We start from the raw sequence: 21,408 nt of genomic DNA on the forward strand, positions 1-21,408 counted from the left end.
ATCAACCACATCGGCCCAAACACCTACACGTAATATAGTACATCTAAGTACATATTGTAATTTCACCCACAACCGTGTACACATGTCCAAACTCGTGTTAAGAGTCTGTTTATTTTACGGAATGAAAAACTTTCCGGAAATTTTGCTGCCGGAAAACAAATAGCGCTCCGTTTTCCTCAACAATTCAACTGATAGGCAGTACGTGTTTAATGAAATAGTTGTCTTCCCGATAACCCAGCGTTTTTTGTTTTTCACTCAACAAACGCGAATCTCTAGTGATTTTTTTTTTTATATTTGCATGCACAAATTATTACTCAACTAGTGCAAAATGTAAAACCAGTACAATTTTTTTTTATCTTTGCCTTTTAATATTAAGAGTATTTTTACCTTAATTAGCCAATTAAAATACGTGTACTTCAAAATACCTTTAAAAATATCACTATAGATTTGTTTTACAACATTAGTAGCTTACAACTATTGTATAACCATGAAGGTATTCCTACATCCATGTTGAAACTCATTTTGGGCAGCAAAGACTTCTTCTCAACAAAAACGATTTGATAAAAGAAGTCGCTGTTATTTGATTTTAATACGTGCTTGGACGTTTTTCTTTTTCAAACTTTGTGTTGCTTATTGAAAATTCAAATTTAAAAATTAAGCACTACTTAAATCTACAAAATCTGCAATTGCAAGCTGCTTTGCTGGGGTTATAAGAAAGTAGAACTTAAATCTTCGAAGTTATCCAAGCCTTTAGACCAAAGAGGAATACAGTGCTTGTTAGTATTCATTCTAAGTTCCATTCGCCCATGATTGGGTTGGTTTTCCTCATAGCAGGCTTGATCACGAATTTCAAAGAAGAATCTCAATTTTCCCCCCACGGGGATCCTAAAATAGATTATGATAACTGTAAAGCCTTTAATGTACCTAAAGCGAAAACAACAATATTCAATTTAAATTCTATAAACAGTATTCCATATCTACCATTTATAAAAAAAAAAGTGACACAAACTATTTCAGTTAAAATGGTGGTTCAACACAGTTATTACAAGTATATTTCAATAACTCTATGCCAATTAAGCTTCCGTTCGTTTACAATTAACATGACACAACATGTAATTTTAAGTGAAAGAAATTCAGTCATAAATAATGACGCAAGAATAAAGTGCTCCATTTGTAAATAAAATTTCTTCTGTGACCCCAACACGTATAAATGTGTGCAGGGCAACTCGAAAAACAGGTCAGGATAAAATTCCAACAGGAAACAAAACTACAAACCCCAAAGATTAAAAACAAATCATTCCCTTAAATGACACGAAATCCAGAGCTATCGATGCTCACCTATTAGGTTACAGTTATGAAACTTAGGACAAATGTCTAAATTAAATGGAATCAAAAGCTATCGTTGCTCACTTATGCGGTTTATACAGCCATGATACTTACGAAAATGTCTAAATGACATGGAGTCCAAAGCTATCGATGCTCACTGATGAGGTTACAGTTATGATACTTAGGAACATGTCTAAATGACATGGAGTCCAAAGCTATCGATGCTCACTGATGAGGTTACAGTTATGATACTTAGAACATGTCTAAATGACATGCAGTCCAAAGCTATCGATGCTCACTGATGAGGTTACAGCTATGATACTTAGGAACATGTCTAAATGACATAGAGTCCAAAGCTATCGATGCTCACTGATGAGGTTACAGTTATGATACTTACGAAAATGTCTAAATGATATGCAGTCCAAAGCTATCGATGCTCACTGATGAGGTTACAGTTATGATACTTAGGAACATGTCTAAATGACATGGAATCAAAAGCTATCGATGCTCACTGATGAGGTTACAGTTATGATACTTAGGAACATGTCTAAATGACATGCAGTCCAAAGCTATCGATGCTCACTGATGAGGTTACAGCTATGATACTTAGGAACATGTCTAAATGACATGCAGTCCAAAGCTATCGATGCTCACTGATGAGGTTACAGCTATGATACTTAGGAACATGTCTAAATGACATGGAGTCCAAAGCTATCGATGCTCACTGATGAGGTTACAGTTATGATACTTACGAAAATGTCTAAATGATATGCAGTCCAAAGCTATCGATGCTCACTGATGAGGTTACAGTTATGATACTTAGGAACATGTCTAAATGACATGGAATCAAAAGCTATCGATGCTCACTGATGAGGTTACAGTTATGATACTTAGGAACATGTCTAAATGACATGGAGTCCAAAGCTATCGATGCTCACTGATGAGGTTACAGTTATGATACTTAGGAACATGTCTAAATGACATGGAGTCCAAAGCTATCGATGCTCACTGATGAGGTTACAGTTATGATACCTAGGAACATGTCTAAATGACATGGAATCAAAAGCTATCGATGCTCACTTTGGTTACAGCCATGATACTTACGAAAATGTCTAAATGTTTAGTGAGCAAATGGCACCTAACTTGGGAATTCCGTGGGAAATATCATCATATCAGGTTACAATCTTCCAACGCTGTGCGTCCAGCCTTCTTAGTCAGGTCCTTAGGATCGAGGAACAGCCGACAGTTTGATACCGTTGGGTGGAGTCAGGAGTCCAAGCGTGCCCAGGACTGGTGGAATCTAATTAAAAAGATTGAAAGTACAATGTAATGTGCAGTTGTGTACACCACCACACAAACATACAATATATGATTCAAACTTAACGAAATATGACGTTTTCGTGTAAGTTCAGCAGAGGGTATAGTCGACAGCAACGCGCATGCCCCCGTATAACCTAAACCGCGCAATATTTTACCAATAAAGAGGTTTCGCAAGCGAACGGATACGCTTACACTTACGTTTAGCTATCCGTATCCGTTTTTTACTTACGTGTAGCGAGCGAGATATGCGTGTCGTCTGCACGTATGACGTCATACGCCACTCACTATCCGCTAAACGTGCAGACGACACGCATATCTCGCTCGCTACACGTAAGTAAAAAACGGATACGGATAGCTAAGCGTAAGTGTAAGCGTATCCGTTCGCTTGCGAAACCTCCCTAATGATAATGATAACACAGTTTAAAATACCAAACCAAGGGAAATTCTAATAACTCATGCTCAAAGTATTGGACTGGCACTAGCATCACACCCATTGAAATGTGCATCAGTGCAACTCTTTGCTTTGGCGATATAAAACTACAGACTGATGACCTGACCAAACAATAGAGGGCAGGACACTTTTTAAAAGTTACTGAGAAGCTGGCTATGCGCCTTAAAGGTTCTGCACACGCATGTTCGTCTATGAACATGTGCATAACAGTTCAATGCAAGAAGCTGCATGGCCGTATTCTTAAGCCCGGTTCATACTTCACGCGAAAGCGAAAGCAAAGCGAAATTCGTGACGTCAACAATACATTCGAAGCGCGTCCACCATTGTTGACGACATGAATTTCGCTTCGCACATGCTTTCGCGAGTAGTATGAACCGGGCTTTATGCTGCACCTGCGAAACTGCAATAGCGTTCAACCACACTGACGCATGTGTGCCTTCCTGATCAGCACGCAACAAATACATCAAAGGTTGCAACGCTTGTACATTAGGCAACAAATATAACTTGTTCCCACTGTTCGAGCCTTTCTTGACAATGTGCTCCTTAACACTTATAGTGATCAGTCTGGTTCCAAGCCTTCTTCAACATACCTCAGTTTCTGCACAAGTCTCCAGACGGAAGTTCTGCAGCATCCGAACCAATCCCATTTTGGTCTGTTCAAAGAGAGCAATCAAAATACGAATTATGCACTGGTGTACACCGCAATTGTGACGGTTTTAATAGACAACGAGATTATTTGTTGAAGCGGGTCCACTCTTCAAACCATAAGGGCCATCAAAACTGGAAAACAAAATATAGGCCTAAAACCGAAAAAGTCGTTGAAATGGAGTGATTTGGTGTCGCTCTATTCACAAAGTATTCGTTCGCACCCCAGCATTATAAATGTTATTACTATGGGCCATCCAAAAAAAAAGGTAAGGAAAGGCCATTTTTGTCCAGTAGCGCATTATAGCAAAGGTCAACACTGTGCGTATCAGTCTTTCTGCATCAAACTACAAGGACTCATGGTGAGTCAGCAATGTGTTTGAACGAGTCTTCCACATGCATAGTTATGGGAGATCGCACTTAGACAATGAAGACAATGACTTATAGGAAAAAGAAAAAAAGCCAAGAGACCAATTTAAAGATATAGTCCATCATTTGTAATTTGTGCATTTTGTTCGTTTGAAGCAACAAAAGTGCTCAAAATCTAAAAAAAGGGTGCTGACTGCTGAACAACTAACCTGATGAAGTTTCAGCTCAGCTTCAGCTGTATATTCCAAGAAAAATAGTATATTAGGATCTCAATTTTAAATCAAAAGTTGCTGAATCGTGTTTTAGAATTGGGCCTAAATTCAGCGTCCGGGACACGTTCTCACTGAGCCGATTGCAGCTACGCGATGTCGCACACTGATCCGACGAATTATAGCAAACCGCGCGTGCGTTTGCGTCGTGCCAATGCTTGCGCGCGCTTCGCCGAATAACAAAACGAACTACTAATTTAAATTTCCTACGGTGCGTCTAAGAAGTACCGTTGGAAAGGCCTTCTTTCGTTAATTACTTCAAAATTACAGCTTGCCAGAAAGATTAATTTCACAGGGAGTTTTGTCCCTTACTATCTTTCAACCAAGTATGTTGTTCAACAATAATTACGCCAGTTACTTTTCGGATAGCTGCAAATGATGGACTGTAGCTTTAAGTGGCCTTTTCCTGGCAAAATCTTGGTTGACGTTAGATGAATAGCTGTTATTGCTAATCATTGTAACAACTAACCTGCAGCAGTGCGAAGCGCATTCCAACACAGTTGCGAGGGCCGGCACCAAATGGAATCCAAGCGCATGGATGGCGCTTCTCACGTTGCTCTGGTGTGAACCTGTAAATAAAAAGGCATTTGTTACCTTTAATAACAGAAATCAGGAAAACCTCCTTTGACATTTTACACGAATGTGATTCTTGAGGGCAATTCAAAAACTCTGACCAATATTTTGGCCGGGGACTTGTGATGGACTTGTGACTGACTTGTGGCAGACTTGTGATTGACTTGTGATTGACATGTGATTGACTTGTGATGGACTTGTGACTGACTTGTGATTGACTCGTGGATGACTTGTGGATGACTTGTGGATGACTTGTGGATGACTTGTGATTGACTTGTGATGGACTTGTTGTGACTGACTTGTGGTGGGTTTGTGATTGACTTGTGATTGACATGTGATTGACTTGTGATGGACTTGTGACTGACTTGTGATTGACTCGTGGATGACTTGTGGATGACTTGTGATTGACTTGTGACTGACTTGTGATTGACTCGTAGATGACTTGTGGATGACTTGTGGATGACTTGTGATTGACTTGTGATTGACTTGTAGTTGTAGATGACTTATGATGGACTCGTTGATGACTTGTGATTGACTTGTGCTTGTCTCGTGGATGGCTTGTGATTGACTTGTGATTGACTTGTGATTGACTTGTGATGACTTGTGAATGACTTGTGAATGACTTGTGACTGACTTGTGCTTGACTTGTGATTGACTTGGACCATAAAGGATCTGTTTTTTTTTTATCACAGGCATAATGACAGGGACAGAAAGATTGGATGCACATACCTGTCGGGGTCGAACTTGTCCGGGTTCTCCCACAGCTCTGGATCATGATGGATCTGCCAGATTGAGAAGAAGATCTCTATGCCTTCGGGAATGGTGTACCCTTGATACTGATAGTCCCGATTTGTCTCACGAGAAGTGCTGTTGATTATCCATCAAAACATTAATGTCGTCTGCTTTTTTTTCTATATTTAGCCACAGTAGAAGTTGGCACAGAGTGATTGAAAGCCAGTGAGGAAAAAATAAAGTACAATCCACGTTTGAAATTACGAGGCGACTATTAAAACAAAGAGTATAATAAACACTCCACCGAAAACTAAGCGAATTTGCTGTACAACGCTAATTTGTAGTAGGCCCAAATAGGAGGGTATTAAAACAGAGATCAACTGCAGGAATTAAGGCTTGACAGCTACAGGATATAGCGCACTGGGAAGTGGGTGTAGACGAAAACAGTGAAAGGTTTGGTATAACTTGCGAAAGAAGTCACACATGAACTGCATAATAATAGCCAAAACACGTTGATTACATTAGTACAAAACAAACAAACGAATTTACAGTAATACGCACATGACGCCGGGAGGATACACTCGCAGCGTCTCGCATATGACCTGGTCCAGATAGGTCATCTTGGTGATATTCTCATAGGTGAGGTCATCGCGTCCGGGGGCCAGGGTGTCAATCTCGTTCACCAACTTGTCCTGAACTTCCGGGTTGGTTGCCAGGAGGTAGGAGGCGAAGCCCAGCGTTGTGCTGGAGGTCTCATAGCCGCCGAGAAAGAAGGTCAATCCCTATCCAAGACCACAAAACAAGGAAACTGATTATTAAGCATTCTGTTCAATGACAAAAAAGTAACAGATAAACAAATCATTAATCTCTCAACTCAAACGAGTGAAATTACACTCATTCACTTGAAACTATATGAACCAGACGTTTTAGAGTGGAACTTTACTCTATCAAATTGACAGAGTTTAAAAAGACTTTGCTGAAGCGGACACTCTATTCCTCAACATCTAACCCCCATTGTCAGCCAACAAAGAGAACATTCACTGTTGCAAATAGGAGTAGGCCTTTCCTTGATTAACTTTCGGGAACACGAAGTTTAAATGTAATAATCGAAATTCAACATGTTAATAATAAGGTTCTCCATCACTTGCTTACATACTGAGCACCACACACCTGTGATTTGAGTTCATCCATAGTCAGGGATTTATTGTTCATGCGCTTGCGGTGTTCCTCTTCCAACTTCTCTTCCTCGGTCGCCTGTGCCTTGTCTTCAGCCGTCAAGTCAGATTTCTTGTGTGCGTCTAACATGAGCTGCAGGAAATCTATTCTCTGTAACAAGGAGCAATAACTGTCGTCAGCAGGTTCACAAGTCCAGTCTCACGGGTACAGGAAATGAACGACATCAAAAGGGCTGCCTTTGTCACAGTTCATTTGAATATTGTGACTTGACTTGTGATTGGAGGCCTAGTGATTGAATTCCGACGAAAAGACGTCTGCAGTTTCTCGCCGGAGGATACTCTATTATTATATTCTGTAACGGTGCCATATGGAAATGGGTCTCATATGAAATCTGGACTCCTTTACCCTATTGGTGACACCCTTTTACGTTAAACAGGGTGGATAAAAAAACCCCGAAACCGAGATATTATTGCTAATTGGAACAGAAGTGGGGCACATGTAAATCAAAGGGAAATATCCTCTGTCAGGGTTGAATCTCCTCTTTAAAATGACACCCTGATCATGTCCTTACATGGGTTGCTGCATCAAATAACATATACATGTACATGTACGTTTTTAACATGATGGTCCGGATTCGACGCATGAGGGCGCGCGTTATGTACTGTATGCGCTGTGCGTGGATTTACTATAGGCACAGACCGAGCGCAACCCAAACTTGGCCAAGTCTACCACCTGCCTTGATTGGCAACCATAGCATTTCACTCTGTGACAAATGACACCACAAAAACTACAATTGAAAAGTGGCGCAATTCTATAAATAGACTCTTTCATAAAATTGGTCACTGCTCAGTCAACCGTGAATGTAATGACATGATCAGGGTGTCATTTTAAAGAGGAGATTCAATCCTAACAGAGGATATCTCCCTTTGATTCACATGTGCCCCACTTCTGTTCCAATTAGCAATAATATCTCGGTTTCGTTTTTTTATCCACCCTGTATTACCAGTCACTCTCCTTATTGTTCATTTAGGCATGCGCAATACATGTAATACAAACGAGTCCGTATTTCATAGAGTTCTAAATTCACGCTACACCGGCATTATTTGGGGTTTTTTTTCGAACGAATGCTCGACTGCTGTCTGGACAGCTAGCATGTAGGTAACTTTTTCTATATACCTTTGAGGCTCACTGTAATTATGAGTATTCATCAAATACAAAGCCGTAAATGGCATATCCTGGATAGGTGAATCCACACAAATCAACATTTTGATATAAGGTAATTTTGATTTTGAGGATCAGCTTTTATATTTCATATATAGCAGCCAATTCAACTCGGGGCTTACGTGCTATCTTTGGTAATAGCACCGCCGATATCGAGAGAAATTGTATTTACCTATTCGTACAGAGCAGCATATCGACAGTCAGTAAGCTTCAAATATTTTGCGCTGCATGCCCAGGCACCCCCAATTTGGTAAAAATGGGGTAAACATTAATGTACTGCATATAAATAAAGAAGTCGACGATGCATATACTACGATCTTCATGGAAAACGTTCTACTTATGGACATATATGTCCAATGAGATTGACAGAGATTTTTTTGATAGACTTGAAGGACATTGTACCCGCTCTGCTCCACTCCTCCGGAGTTCCACTGCCTGGTCCATGATGTTCTCAAAGAAATCCATAGTTGACCGCTTGAAGGTACTGACGTTGAAATAGTTCAGCACAGGACCCAGGAATGGTGCGAACACTACACGAAACAAAACAGTATCCAGGTAATGTAATTATACTGCTCAGTGTTTTGACCGGTTAATATGCATACTGCACGCAGCAAACGCAAACGCGAAAAGTCACGGCAAGCATTCGCCGTGCGAGTTCGCAAAAGTTGAACACATTCCAACTCCGCTGAATTTCGCAGCGAAGGCTTCCTGGTATCATTTTCTCTTCGCATTCACATTCGTGTGAAAGTATGAACCGGTCTTTTGGCTTAAATCATTCCCCATAGACCGTTTCACGGAATCGCGGCCATATTTGTGATCATTTCACATTTTTGGGCATTCAAAATACGTCCCATCATGATCAGGATACAATGGCATGATGGGACTTATTTTGCGTGAAATGTCCCCAGAGATTACCATGTGATCATTCAGATGGCGGTATCCGTGAAACAATCTGTGCAAATTGAGTTGACAACATGTTGCGATTGTCTTTGGTCTATCACAACACGCACATAAAGTGACAACTAAAATTATCCCTTTGCCAGCTTTTGTTAACCTGCTCAGAAATCGGAGCACCCGTTTCGTGCAGCTTCTCAGTATGCCGAGAGAAATAATAACGCACCGTCAGAAATGTAATGCACACCGATCACAATTCAGTTGAAACAATCCAAAGCATAATTCATCCGAATCCATACATGATTATAGGCTTATATCTGGCATTGTATTCTTCCATGGCGTAGAGTGTATACTTACGCATAACGAAGGTTGCCAAGTTCAATCTCTGAGTAAAAATGTCTTTGGCATGGAAGAGAAAGGGGTCGTTTTCAGTTTCCTGCGAGTTGAGGGTCAGCCCGAAAGCGCAGTTGCCGATAGCATCAATCAGATATCCACCGTAGATACTGAGAACAAAGAAGTGCCCGATAAACCCACACAGAAAGTCAGCGGCTTAATTTTAAAAAAGACCACATGCATACAGCGTCTATCTTTGAGGATAGTTGTTTGTACCTCTGTGATATGCATGCACGAATAGACACCGAATTGTTACTTTCGTTGTCAATGCATTTTATTCAAAAAAAAAAACTTGCCCTCCTTTATGGTGCGCTGCGCACGGGGTCAACTATTGACCTGGACCGTTTATAAATAAATACATATATTCATATTGTCATTCTAAAACAGTAGACGTACTCTTTCATCTGTAAGCTCTTGCCTTCTTCATGGTGTTTAGCAACTTTCCTGATCATAGGATCGAGGCAACCGTTGATGAGTGGCGCCATCTGAACAGAAGACATCAAAAATGTGTTTGGTAATTTCAAATCATTAGAGAAACACGAACGCTTTGGTTGTATGTTTGTTCTGTTGTATGTTTGTTCGGAAAACGATCTAGATGTTCAAAGAACGTCCGGTAATGTCAGAAATATTAACTTATTAAATTGAGGGGTCTATAAAAAGGTACTGGTATCATTATTAGTCGAAGAGAAGAGGACATCAGTCTGGCCCTCTCTGGTAAAAGAAAGAAAGGTGTGTACAGCTTCAGAAATCCTGCAGTTTTTGGACGCTACAACTTACCAGCTTCATCTTGGAACCGCTGAAAGTTGGACTAAGGATTACACGCACGTCCTTCCAATGGTCATCTCTCAGGACACTCAATGCCTTGTCAAATGGCTTGTTGTCAATCACCTGCTTCTGATGTTCCAAAATATTTTTAAAAAACACATCAATTATGATGACAACAGTCATTTCAGTGCTTCACATTGCGAATGAAGGGCCTACGGACGAATTTGAATTCAGCCTGGTTAAAAAACAGTCCTTCATGTCGAACCAACAATTACTGTAGACTGCTGTGATGTTGGATATGGCGTTTTAACACCCGGGGGGGGGGGGGGGGGGTAAGAGGGAGTTAAAAGAGCCATATGCAACATCACACTCAGCAGTCAACAACTGTTTAGTATATCATGCTAATGAGTCAAAAGAGATAGTTGCTCGTAACTTACTGTGAAATAAATTAAATATTAACTTGGTACCTGCGAGCTTTCCTGCCAGACATAAGACCGTGGTTTTCAGTCTCGAGGTGCAACGCAGAGGTAATTTAAATGCAACGCAGTGCATAATTATGAATATTCAACACAGTATATTATGTAGTAAACGGGTTTTTTATGGACTAGATGCGCGGCCGTTCCTGACCAATGAAATTACAGTATCCAAGACACGATAAAAAATTATAACAATGCAATTTGTCTTTGAAAACTTTGTTGTACCGATGTTTGTGATTTACAAACATCTGACTTTGAAACGGATCACCCACTACTGCCTTAATTGATGCACAGGTGTATGGGCATTAGGTCAAGTGGTCTTTTTGGGAAATGGTGGACATACTGTACGTATGTGTGTTTCTTAGTGTGGTTTTGTGTAGTTTGCAAAATTTAGCCAAACCCAGTGCCCTCCGATTTTATCATGTCTCAAAAAGTCAACAGTAAATTTCTCATCAATATTGGTGAAGTTGTGTTTCAGCGTGTATACTTACTCTCCGATTGTTGAAATTAGAGAAATCTTTGATGCACAACATCCGGACGAAATCGACATCTGCAGTCAGTAGTACGGGGCGCCAGCCGACATAAAAACTACAAGAACCAATGCCAACAAGCGATAAAATCGAAGAAATAAAGACCTCAACAAAAGTAATAAGCACAAGTTGTATATATTGGCAGAGAGAATAATGTTTACTGAATAATCGGATATTTCCTAAGGTAGAGAGGCTTCCCTTTCTATTTAAGACTGTTTGGGTTTGCGAATTTCATATGATCAACTTCCGAGTGTTTGCCTTAGTTATCGTTGTCATATTGTATTTCAAAACCTATAATTTGATTTAATCACCCCGACGCAAAATTCCATCTTATAATAGTTTATGCGGTACCCGCTGCTATGTACATCAGATTCGATCCAGCCAACCGATCCCGTTGGCTCGGTGGTCGAGTGGTAAGACATCTGCACTAGAAAGCAGGAGGTCGTGGGTTCGAGTGATTTTTTCCAACTTTCACTCGGGAGGTAACACACTGAGTATACAGTGTTTAAACGTCGGTGAAGGGCAAAACCTTTAATTTGAGTAGTAACCTGTAGTATGCATTTCTTTCCATACAAGTGTGCACAACAAATGTGGTATTCTGTGGTATTTGGTACTTGACGTACCCCCAAAGAGCCCTTAGGGGGTTGGGTTAATCAACTACATACTTAAACTCTTCTTGTGTCTTCATAAATTCCCCTCAAATCGCGATATTAAAGAGGAAAAGCAAGAATGAATATACTGTATTATCAACTACAAACCATGCATACTACCTACCCAAATATTTTCCCGTAGCGAGCAAATGCCTTCTCGTGGTATCCTTGTATTCCCTGCAATGGTCAGACATTTTACCTTCAAACTGTTACAGCAAAACTTCCATTATTTTTATTTTATTCTTCCTAACCAGCTTTCGTAGAGTAGGCCTAAGCCTTCACACATCACAACCATCAACAATTAGACGCAGATTTTTGAAATGTGAGTAAAGTGGCTAGAATCATGTGATTAGTTTGAACTCTAAAAACTGATTACACGCAATATGTAATCTTTTCTCGGGAAACTCTCTTTACATGTCAAACACTTAATAACAACTTTATAGAGAAATAGTTGTCATGAAATAAAAAAAAACCTTCTTAAGCAAAGAACGTTATTACTATATTTCCAACAACAGTCGACTCTTGTTAGTACAAACTCTGTTAATACAAAATTCTAGTTATAACAAATATAAGGCCTTGGTCCCGACTGTGCATTAAAATGCACAATGAATGGGACTGATGTTCCTCTTAATACACAATTCTGATACAACAAACAATTTGGCTAGGTCTGAACGAGTTTGTTATAACGAGACTCGACTGTATTGCGATGTAACTTAGAATTTAGAATTAAATATGGTAAGTGGTCGTCGTCATATTTCATATTTTAGGAATCTGCAAATAGTGGGCGTGAACATCCTCGTTCAGCCAAGAACACACTGCTTGACCGATTCCCCTTACAACTCGTCTCCCTCACATACCTTTGTAAAATGCAAACCAGTTTTATAATATCTCTCCATGCTTTGACCTTGAAGTGTGTAAACTCAAACTGAATCGTACAACACGTCCCTTTACTTACATTTTTGTCGCCCATGAAGTCAAGGGTGTTACCGATAAACGGCTTTGCGTTTCCTCCGGGAATACCCAATCTGGCCAGATAATGATGGCTCCAGTAATCGTAGCTGTAATAAAGGACATGTTGATTTTTTTTAAATCGGTTTTAAATACGTTTTAGCATGTTAAGAGGGCTTTTTCCACATGTACAGGCTAGTTCGTACTGGAAGCGAAAATGTTAACGAAACGAAACATTTCCAGCGAAATTGGTTCTCCGGACTCAGAACTGGCCCTCGACTCACGATTGTAATTGGATCAATAGAGGTTCCCTCAGAGCAACCCTATATGCTACCAGTGCAGTGTGGACATGGAATGTTGTAAGAGACCCGCCCGGGTTGCTCTAAGAAAATCCCTGTGCAATCAGTGTAGTGTGGGCCGGGATGCTGTCAAAGAAGCAGGGGTGAGCTACCGTCGAACGCACCCAAATATAGCGCTGCGCAACGCGCAGCGTATACGTGGTTCAGCGTGAATATGGCAGTGGTCGCAAAAAAAAAAAAAAACCAACGCCATCGACCAAAATTAACAGACACCCTCATCCCCAAGGCCAGCCAATTAAGGTTATATTGTGATGGCCTTTGATGTGATGGCTCGATCAAGCCCCCTAAGGCCCCCTCCCCTTGGGTGCGCCAGCGGATCTGTATGCAAATGTATTGTACATGTATTATAATATTTATGTACAAGTGCTGACCGTTTTAGCCGAATTTCGGCTAAATTTGACACAATTTTTCCACACAAAAAAATTGGACAGAAAATTTAGCAGAATGATTTATTTTAGCAGATTGTTTGAAGAATTTCGTAAAATTGGTGATTTGACGGAAAAATATGGCGGATTTGAAAGACTAACTGATTAGTTTTGAAAAAAAAATTTGAGGTTCCCTGACTTGTATTAGTTATGTGCACAGTGAAGTACTTTAGGCCATTGCAAGCCTGGCTAGACACGTGCAAATAAAAAAAATAACAGTTTTTTTAACAGTTGATTTTTGTTTTGTTTAAGGAAATTTTATAACATCTGCATGTGGAGTATAAGTGTTTATAATGTATATTTCATGTAATAATATGTGATTTAGCAGATTTGTGTTAAATCTAGCAGATTTCTGAAGCGCATCTAGCAGAATTTTGCCATTACCATACGGTCACCCTAGTCTGCCATCATTATGGCTACAATGTGTATACATTTATTTAGACCTAATCCAACCATATATATGCACTGTGCAGGCCTTCAAATAACAGCCACAAGTACAAGCTAGGGCCCACTTCGATCGCACGCTCAACACTGGAACAATCTTATTGCCGTATATCAAAATACTCAACCTACACAAATAGGAGAACACAGGCTGTGATGATCAGAAACCATGTTGACGTGCTAAATAGTGGTGGTTGCCAGCCCTCCACAGCAGCAGGTGTTGCAGAGTCTGCCGTGTCCATGTTTATTGTACTTTGTTGAGTTGCCAGTTCCCGTTGGTTTTATGTGCACAAACGGTTATGTACATGTACATGTACATGTACATGCATGTACGGTAGCAGGGCTGGATGCTACGCTTGTAAACACGGTCAGTACAGACATGGAGCTATAATAATATAGCGTATAATCGCACTACGGTACGGGTACAATATGCAGTACAGTGTCAATAGCGTCGTCGTCAATGCCTTATATGCATCTGTTTTGTGGGTAAATAAATATAATCATAGATTGTAATAATGGATCAAAATGAGTCATCGCGATAAACCCATCCAAAAATGGAGCGGCCAAGCTGTTTATAATGTTTGTTTTTATATCGGCTTTTTTTTTGGGGGGGGATAACGATGACATCATTATTGAGTATATACTCATCCACGCGCGCATACTTGTGTACACAATTTTGTTCGCAAAACTAATACGATTAGTGCATGGAATATATGATTAGTGCATCGAAAAGTATACTTTGATTTGTAATTCAAGCCTATACAAAAGTTGGAAAGTTGCTCAATAGTCTACTATTCATGGCAATATACCAGCGCGCGTACGTATATAACAAAAGTATCGTAGAGGGCACTCAATAACCATCCTTACGATTTTATATAGTCTGGTTCCCAGACCAAACGATTCTGACTATTCCTGATGAATCTTAGGTCCGGTGGCCTCCGGTAATACATTGTATTACAATTTACGTCACGTGACTAAAACGGGAGGAATTCCACCTTTTTTCCGAAAATTTTCCGAAGTTTGCCGAATTCGTTTCGTCGACAATCGGATAGTGCCCGAGTATTTCCGAGTATAGGCCTAATATAGGTTTAATTAACCGCTAATTGCTTTATTAAAATTTGTTTATGTGAGTTGACAATTAATATTCATTGCTTTCATTTAGAAAACTTGAAATTCAGCGACGATTTTGTGCATCAAATATATTCGGATCGTATGGGCGAACTTTTTGCTGCGTCATGTACAATTTTGAATTTGACGACTGTTACCGAGATTTTCCAAAACTCGGTCTCCATTCGGCTCCGCCTGCTAACAGTGCTATTTGGGTGCCTAAATTTGAAGATTATCAACATTAGTCAATGTTATCTCACAGAAACATCAAACTGTATTATTATAACTGTATGATGTTAGGAAGCAAGTGATTTATTTACAAATTTGATCAAAACATTATTAAAAGCTAAAAGTGATAAAGCGAAATCGGAAACGAAGCCGAGCTTTGAAAAAGGGCCATCAATGTCGTCATGTTTAAAAAAAAAACACTGTCGTGGAATATGTAAAGCGCAGGCGCACACATTTGACAACAAACGATGGAAGGCGCCATTTTGAAATTATAGGTTGCAGACCAGTAAATAAACTTCCATAGACCCCAATGGTAAATGCTCCCGCTTCAGAAATTCGGGAAAAATACTCACAACTCTCCAAGGTGTCGAGTCGAGACACACATCAAATTAAAGCTTATTTCATCATCTTTCATTTTCTGTTCAATTTTTGGGGGTCAACTGATGACTTTTAGGAGAAATTTCCATCCGAAGATGATCACCCCTGAAAATAGTCCTGAAGCCCATCGACATTTTGAAAAACGATGCCTACACTCCATTGCAAAATAGAGCGCTTTAAGGGCCCCAATTTCATCCTGTTTGAACGGAACTTCAAGCTCACAGTCTTGTGCACGGCTTCCACCCATATTTTTTACAAACCCTCAAGTTCATGGCCCACAGCATGCTCAAATACTGAAGATTTTGAGGGCATGCAAATCGTGATTTGGCCGGCGTAGGCAATTTCGGACCGATTTACTGGTCTGCAACCTATAAAGAAGCGAGGTTTTGAAAAATTCCCCAAAACCACTTGTTCGGCACGAGGAAGGATGGATGACTCATATTTCATCAAAAAATTGCAAGAAAAAAAATCTCTGACTGCGATTTCTGGCCTGAAAACAAGCCCTCTGTTTGCGGCTGCCTTGCTGTAGGGCGCCCCCAACGGGAGTTAATTGAGGTTTTGCTCCTTCCAACCCCAAATTACCCCCCCCCCCCCCTTGTTCGCTCGAAATTGCTGTGATCGGACGACGGTCCATCGGTCCCATTCAGATTTTGGGCGCATTTGTTGCGGAACCGCCATTGGTGACCCCTTTTGAAACGCTGCCCCCCCAGGTCCCGTCCCCCCCCCCCCTGAAAAAAACCACTGTCGTGGAATGTAAAGCGCAGGCGCACACATTTGACAACAAACGATGGAAGGCGCCATTTTGAAATTAAAGGTTGCAGACCAGTAAATAAACTTATAGCGCTCCGTTTTCCTCAGCAAAATTTCCGGAAAAGTTTTTCCATTCCGTAAAATAACCCTTAACATGAGTTTGGACATGAGTACACGGTTGTGGGTGAAATTACAATGTGAACTTAGATGTACTATATTATGTGTAGATGTTTGGGCCGATGTGGTTGATTGTAATCACGCTAATTAGCATAATTAATGTTTGCATTTACGGAAAGATCCGTATAATTACGCCGAAAATACTGAATATTGCACTTTACGGAGTCCGTAAATTTACGGGTATCTTTAACAGTGCTTCATACTTCATGCGAATGCGAAGCGAATTTGACGTCGTGAAACGTTCGCTGCGAAATTCGTCCTAGTTGAAATATGTTTAACTTTTACGAATTCGCAGCGCGAATACTTGCCACGACGTCACAAATTCGCGTTCGCTTTCTCGCCGAGTATAAGAACCGGGCTTTAGCAGCCATATGGTTGCGAAGGCAAAGCGTCAGTCGTTGTCGGGGAAAGCTAATCCGATTACGTACTAAGACGCTGTAACAGAACATTGAAATTCGTGAGCCCCCCAAAACATGGCCTTTTGAACGTTGTGTTTCTCAGAAAATATGCTCGGTATGATTGAAATGTACATTCTAATTGAAGAAGAAATTCAAAACTTCATGTCAGTGAAAAAATCGCCGTCATCGATGCCGAATCGTCAATACTGGTTACCGTCAATGCAGATTAGCATATTCATTATAGCGTCACTCGGCCTGACATGGCGTGGGTCTCGGTATCGACTAATGGAAGCCGGCAAAAAGGGTGATATTTGTTAATTAACAACTCGTGAAGGAGGCTTTTATCACATTGTTTACTGCACACCGTAATGGATAGGAACCTCTTTCGTATTCGTGAGGCTTGAAAAGATTGATAGATATTGCGCATGCCAGTGTTATAATTTTCAAAATTGCACGTAGCGAGGCCTATTTTTCCAATTTCAACGGAAAGTAATGAACATATCACAGCGACTTTTAGCACATACTTGGATCATTATAGGGATAATAAATCCTGAAAGTTGCATGAAGATACGGTCTTCCAAATGGGAGAAATAAATTTTCGAAGATTTCACCCGCCAACGTGAACATGTCTGTGCACATGTAGTTTCATTCAAAATAAATTGTTACGTAACCTTTAGAAATCGCCCTTCGCAACCATATAGTTGATTGCCTAATAGATAGGAACGTTTCTTCCTGATGGATTTATATCGTGAAGTTGGTGTTATTTCCGACGTGCATAAATTCACGTGAATTCCATCAAATCTTAAACACTCCATCATAACTCCTGTAATTAAGAAGAGTTCACTTGACCGAAATCAGTTTAAGAGTTATCGACCTGTTTCCAACATACCTCTTCTGTCCAAGGTTATAGAGAAGGCCGTGACACGTCAAGTTATTGACCACATGGAAAGCTACAAACTAGGTGAACAGTTCCAGTCCGCGTACACGCATCATCACAGTACCGAGACTGCCCTTCTTAGGGTCAAAAATGATATTCTTTGTTCCCTGATTAAAAACAAAGCTGTTTTTATGGTCTTGCTTGACATGTAGGCCGCTTTCGACACGGTCGATCACGGCATCCTTCTACAGAGACTCCAGAGCCAATTTGGAATAAAAGGAACTGTTGAGTCTTGGTTCAACACATACCTAAAAGACCGCACAGCTAAGGTTTCCATCAAAGGAGATTTGTCTGAAGAGCACATTTTCACCTATTCCATACCCCAGGGATCCGTAGTAGGTCCGTTGGGGTTCATTATGTACACCAATCCCATCGGTGAGATCATCCGTAGGCATGGCATTTCATTTCATGAATATGCAGATGATGCTTTATGCTGAGTTTGAACCTAAATCTAAAGGCGACTGTCATCAGGTACTTGGCAATTTATCATCTTGCGTTTTCATGATCAATGAATGGATGTCTCAAAACATGCTGAAGCTTAACCAAGACAAGACTGAGTTCATTGTTTTCGCCAGTAATCATGTGGTTGCTAGTGTCCCTGATCTCCAATTAGAATTGGGAGACTTATCCATTCCAGCTTCCACATCCATTAAGGATTTAGGAGTCACACTAGATTCTTCTTTGACAATGTCTCATCACGTTGGCTCTCTGTGTAAAACTGTTAATTTCCACATCCGCAACCTGTGGCGTATTCGCCGGTTTATTACACAGGATGCCTGCCATCACGGCGTCAGAAGTCTGGTCCTGTCCCGTCTTGATTATGCGAACTCTCTTTTGCTAGGTGCTCGTGAGAAAGATCTTAAACGGTTACAGCGCCTACAAAACAAGGCTGCTCGGCTGGTCTTCGCATGCGGCCGGGACCAGCCATCTGAGGGCCTGCTGGCAGAGCTACATTGGCTACCTGTTAAACAGAGGATAACCTTCAAAATCTGCACCCTTGTATACAAAATTCTCCACACAAAAGCTCCATCATATCTGGTTGACCTATTACATTCACATCACTCAAATATTCCTGACTCTTACAGACAGCGACTCCGCTCATCATCCGATCAGACCCGGCTTTCTGTCCACTGATCTCTATATAAAGACTGGATAGCGGATATGCATACAACATTCACACAGTAGACTTTGCATATTGACCAATTCGCCCCCGGTCTCACGAAGATGGCCGCGTATTATACGAACGTTCTACGCGTAAATACGCGCGCGTTGTATCAACAGTTGACGCGCATTTTGGTCACGTACACATATTATGATGTTCTAAAAGGGACACATTTCCGTAGTGATTATTATTTCAAAACGCCGAAAAAGTTATATTTGCGGCATTTTAGTAACCACGACGTTAGAAAAATTGTAGTGAACCTTGGTCAGTGATGGTGGTCAAAATATAAGTCAAGTGAACCGCGACGTTTACAAAAGAAATCATGCTGTCTATAAAAACGATAACTTGTCCTTTGTAGATCACCAGCCGGTCTCACCAATATGGCGTCAAATTCGTACATTGTGCGGCTCTTTATTAGCTATCCAGTCTTTATATAGAGATCAGTGTTTCTGTCCCTAGAAGTAGGAAGAAGGCCGGAGATAGCTCTTTCGTTGTGGCCGCCCCTCGCGTGTGGAATGAGCTTCCTTCTTGTCTGAGAGAGGGGGTCTCGCTGCCTGTATTCAAACGTCTCCTGAAGACACATCTGTTCCAAGTCCATTCGTAATCGTATTGTGTCTGTTTTCTTTCCTGTTATTTTTTGTTGTGGATGAGTGTTAAGCGCTTTGTTCTTTGTAAAGCGCTATATAAATAATTTGTATTATTATTATTAATTGTTATGTTAATGTTCACGCACAGTTCTAAAAAATACACCTTTCCTTTCCAGTTTGCTCATATTAATATGAAATGTGATACTGCATATTGGCGGGCTAGACGGTAACATTTAAACTTCCAAAAACAATTGTTTTTCCTAATATCATGTGCCAGTGCAGACAAGAAATTTTGGTGGCCCTGAACGGACATCACACATCGCAAATATATTACCAGTATTTGCAAAATGTTTGTCTCGATTTTCGATGTCGCAAACTCTGTCACATACTTCGTCGCATACTTTTTTGCATATTATGGATAGTTGTACCGGGCTGGAGTTGTCAAGAAACCAAAGGGTGTAAAAGGTGTTTTAGTTCCAGCATTCATTTCGTTAACATGATGACAGGACTGCAGTGGGTGCCAGGGTCTATACCCGATGTTCACCAATGCTATATGTTCCCTAATACATATATGTTCCCCCAAATCCTTGGGGTAAGGGTTATAGGGTTGGGGAACATATAGGCATATCGGGGAACATAGGTATGCACCCTGTTGAGAGTAGGGCCTACCCGATCCTATGCGTTTTGACCGGGCGACTATCGAAGCCATTTGCGTGGCAAAAGTGTGGTGAGCTAATAATGAGAGATCGCAAATACCTGCCAAGATGTTTGCAAAGATATTTGCGCTAAGATTTGCGACATCGTAATTGTTTTGCAAAGATATTTACGATAATACTAGTTTGCGACATCGCAAATATTTTCGCAAATTATTTGCAATGATATGTGCGATGTGTGATGTCCCTCCAGGGCCACCATAAGAAATAGGGCGATGAAATTGCTCTATAGGTCATCGCGTATAGGTAAATCGTCATCTTTTGTATAGGTAATTAATGGTCATAGATTGTAATAATGGATCAAACTGAGTCATCCCGATAAACCCATCCAAAAATGGAGCTGCCAAGCTAGCTGTTTGTTTTCATGTCGGCTATTTTGTAAAAATGTGTTGGGGATAATAAAGATGACATCACTCATCATCCATGCGCGTTACCACTTACTAGTCTTGTCTACATAATTTGTTCGCAAAATAAAACTAATAATTGCAATTAGAGCATCAAAACTTTACTTTTAATCTGTAAGTTCACGCCGATAAAACTCGTAAGGGCGGGAATGTTGCTCAATGATACAATGCACGTATAATTATATGATGAATCAAGTTAACAATGTTTTTGATCTTCTACAAATGCAGCCACTGCGCCTGCATAATTTGCTTAATATTCCCTTTTCCGTTCAAACAATAACATTTACATTATTCTCTTCTTACAATTATTTCCAAGTGCAAGCAAAAATGAATCAGCTAAGAGTTTCTTTAACAGTCGCCGCATACGCGCACCGCACTCCATGTGAATTTCCATTCTGTTTCGGACGTTTCAGTTTATTTTGGATTTTTATCCAAACGATTTGCCAAAATTTAACGAAAAAAATTTCCCATAGATATGTTTTTAACAACCGCAAACGACTTTGCGAGGTATCAGGTTCGTGACGTCATCGAACTGGACGTTATAAAAGGGAAAATTTGAAACTGATCTATTCTTAATCCAATCTTACCTATTTTTAATCCAATT

At 40.4% G+C, this 21,408-nt stretch overlaps 1 protein-coding gene across 2 annotated transcripts; it reads right to left on the bottom strand.

Moving 5' to 3' along the window:
* Positions 1-331: 331 nt before the first annotated feature.
* LOC119737450 (cytochrome P450 3A29-like) lies at positions 332-18,225 on the bottom strand. 2 transcript variants are annotated; one of them, XM_038211814.1, is made up of 14 exons: positions 17,891-18,225; positions 12,746-12,848; positions 11,915-11,967; positions 11,102-11,198; positions 10,147-10,263; positions 9,766-9,854; positions 9,334-9,479; positions 8,485-8,612; positions 6,856-7,011; positions 6,247-6,467; positions 5,683-5,820; positions 4,850-4,949; positions 3,688-3,750; positions 332-2,626 (listed from the first exon to the last, which is right to left on the bottom strand). In XM_038211814.1, exons 2-14 carry the CDS (start codon positions 12,758-12,760, stop codon positions 2,549-2,551), a joined length of 1,401 nt encoding a protein of 466 aa, XP_038067742.1. In that variant the 5' UTR covers positions 12,761-12,848; positions 17,891-18,225; the 3' UTR covers positions 332-2,548. The 2 variants fall into 2 exon arrangements, with proteins under 2 accessions (XP_038067742.1, XP_038067741.1); XM_038211813.1 differs by lacking the exon at positions 17,891-18,225 and adding an exon at positions 14,096-14,349.
* Positions 18,226-21,408: the final 3,183 nt, after the last annotated feature.

The sequence above is a fragment of the Patiria miniata genome, unplaced genomic scaffold (genome assembly GCF_015706575.1).
Source record: "Patiria miniata isolate m_02_andy unplaced genomic scaffold, ASM1570657v1 HiC_scaffold_3, whole genome shotgun sequence".
Taxonomy (NCBI): Eukaryota; Metazoa; Echinodermata; class Asteroidea; order Valvatida; family Asterinidae; genus Patiria; species Patiria miniata.

Bases quoted from the DNA above. Each gene is read 5' to 3' on its own strand.
- LOC119737450 (XM_038211813.1), bottom strand. From the start codon at position 14,205: ATGGACACGGCAGACTCTGCAACACCTGCTGCTGTGGAGGGCTGGCAA. The intron at 8,613-9,333 runs GTAAGTATACAC...TGTTTCGTGTAG, and splicing joins CTTGGCAACCTTCGTTATGC to TGTTCGCACCATTCCTGGGT. The intron at 5,821-6,246 runs GTGCGTATTACT...GATAATCAACAG, and splicing joins GTGTATCCTCCCGGCGTCAT to CACTTCTCGTGAGACAAATC.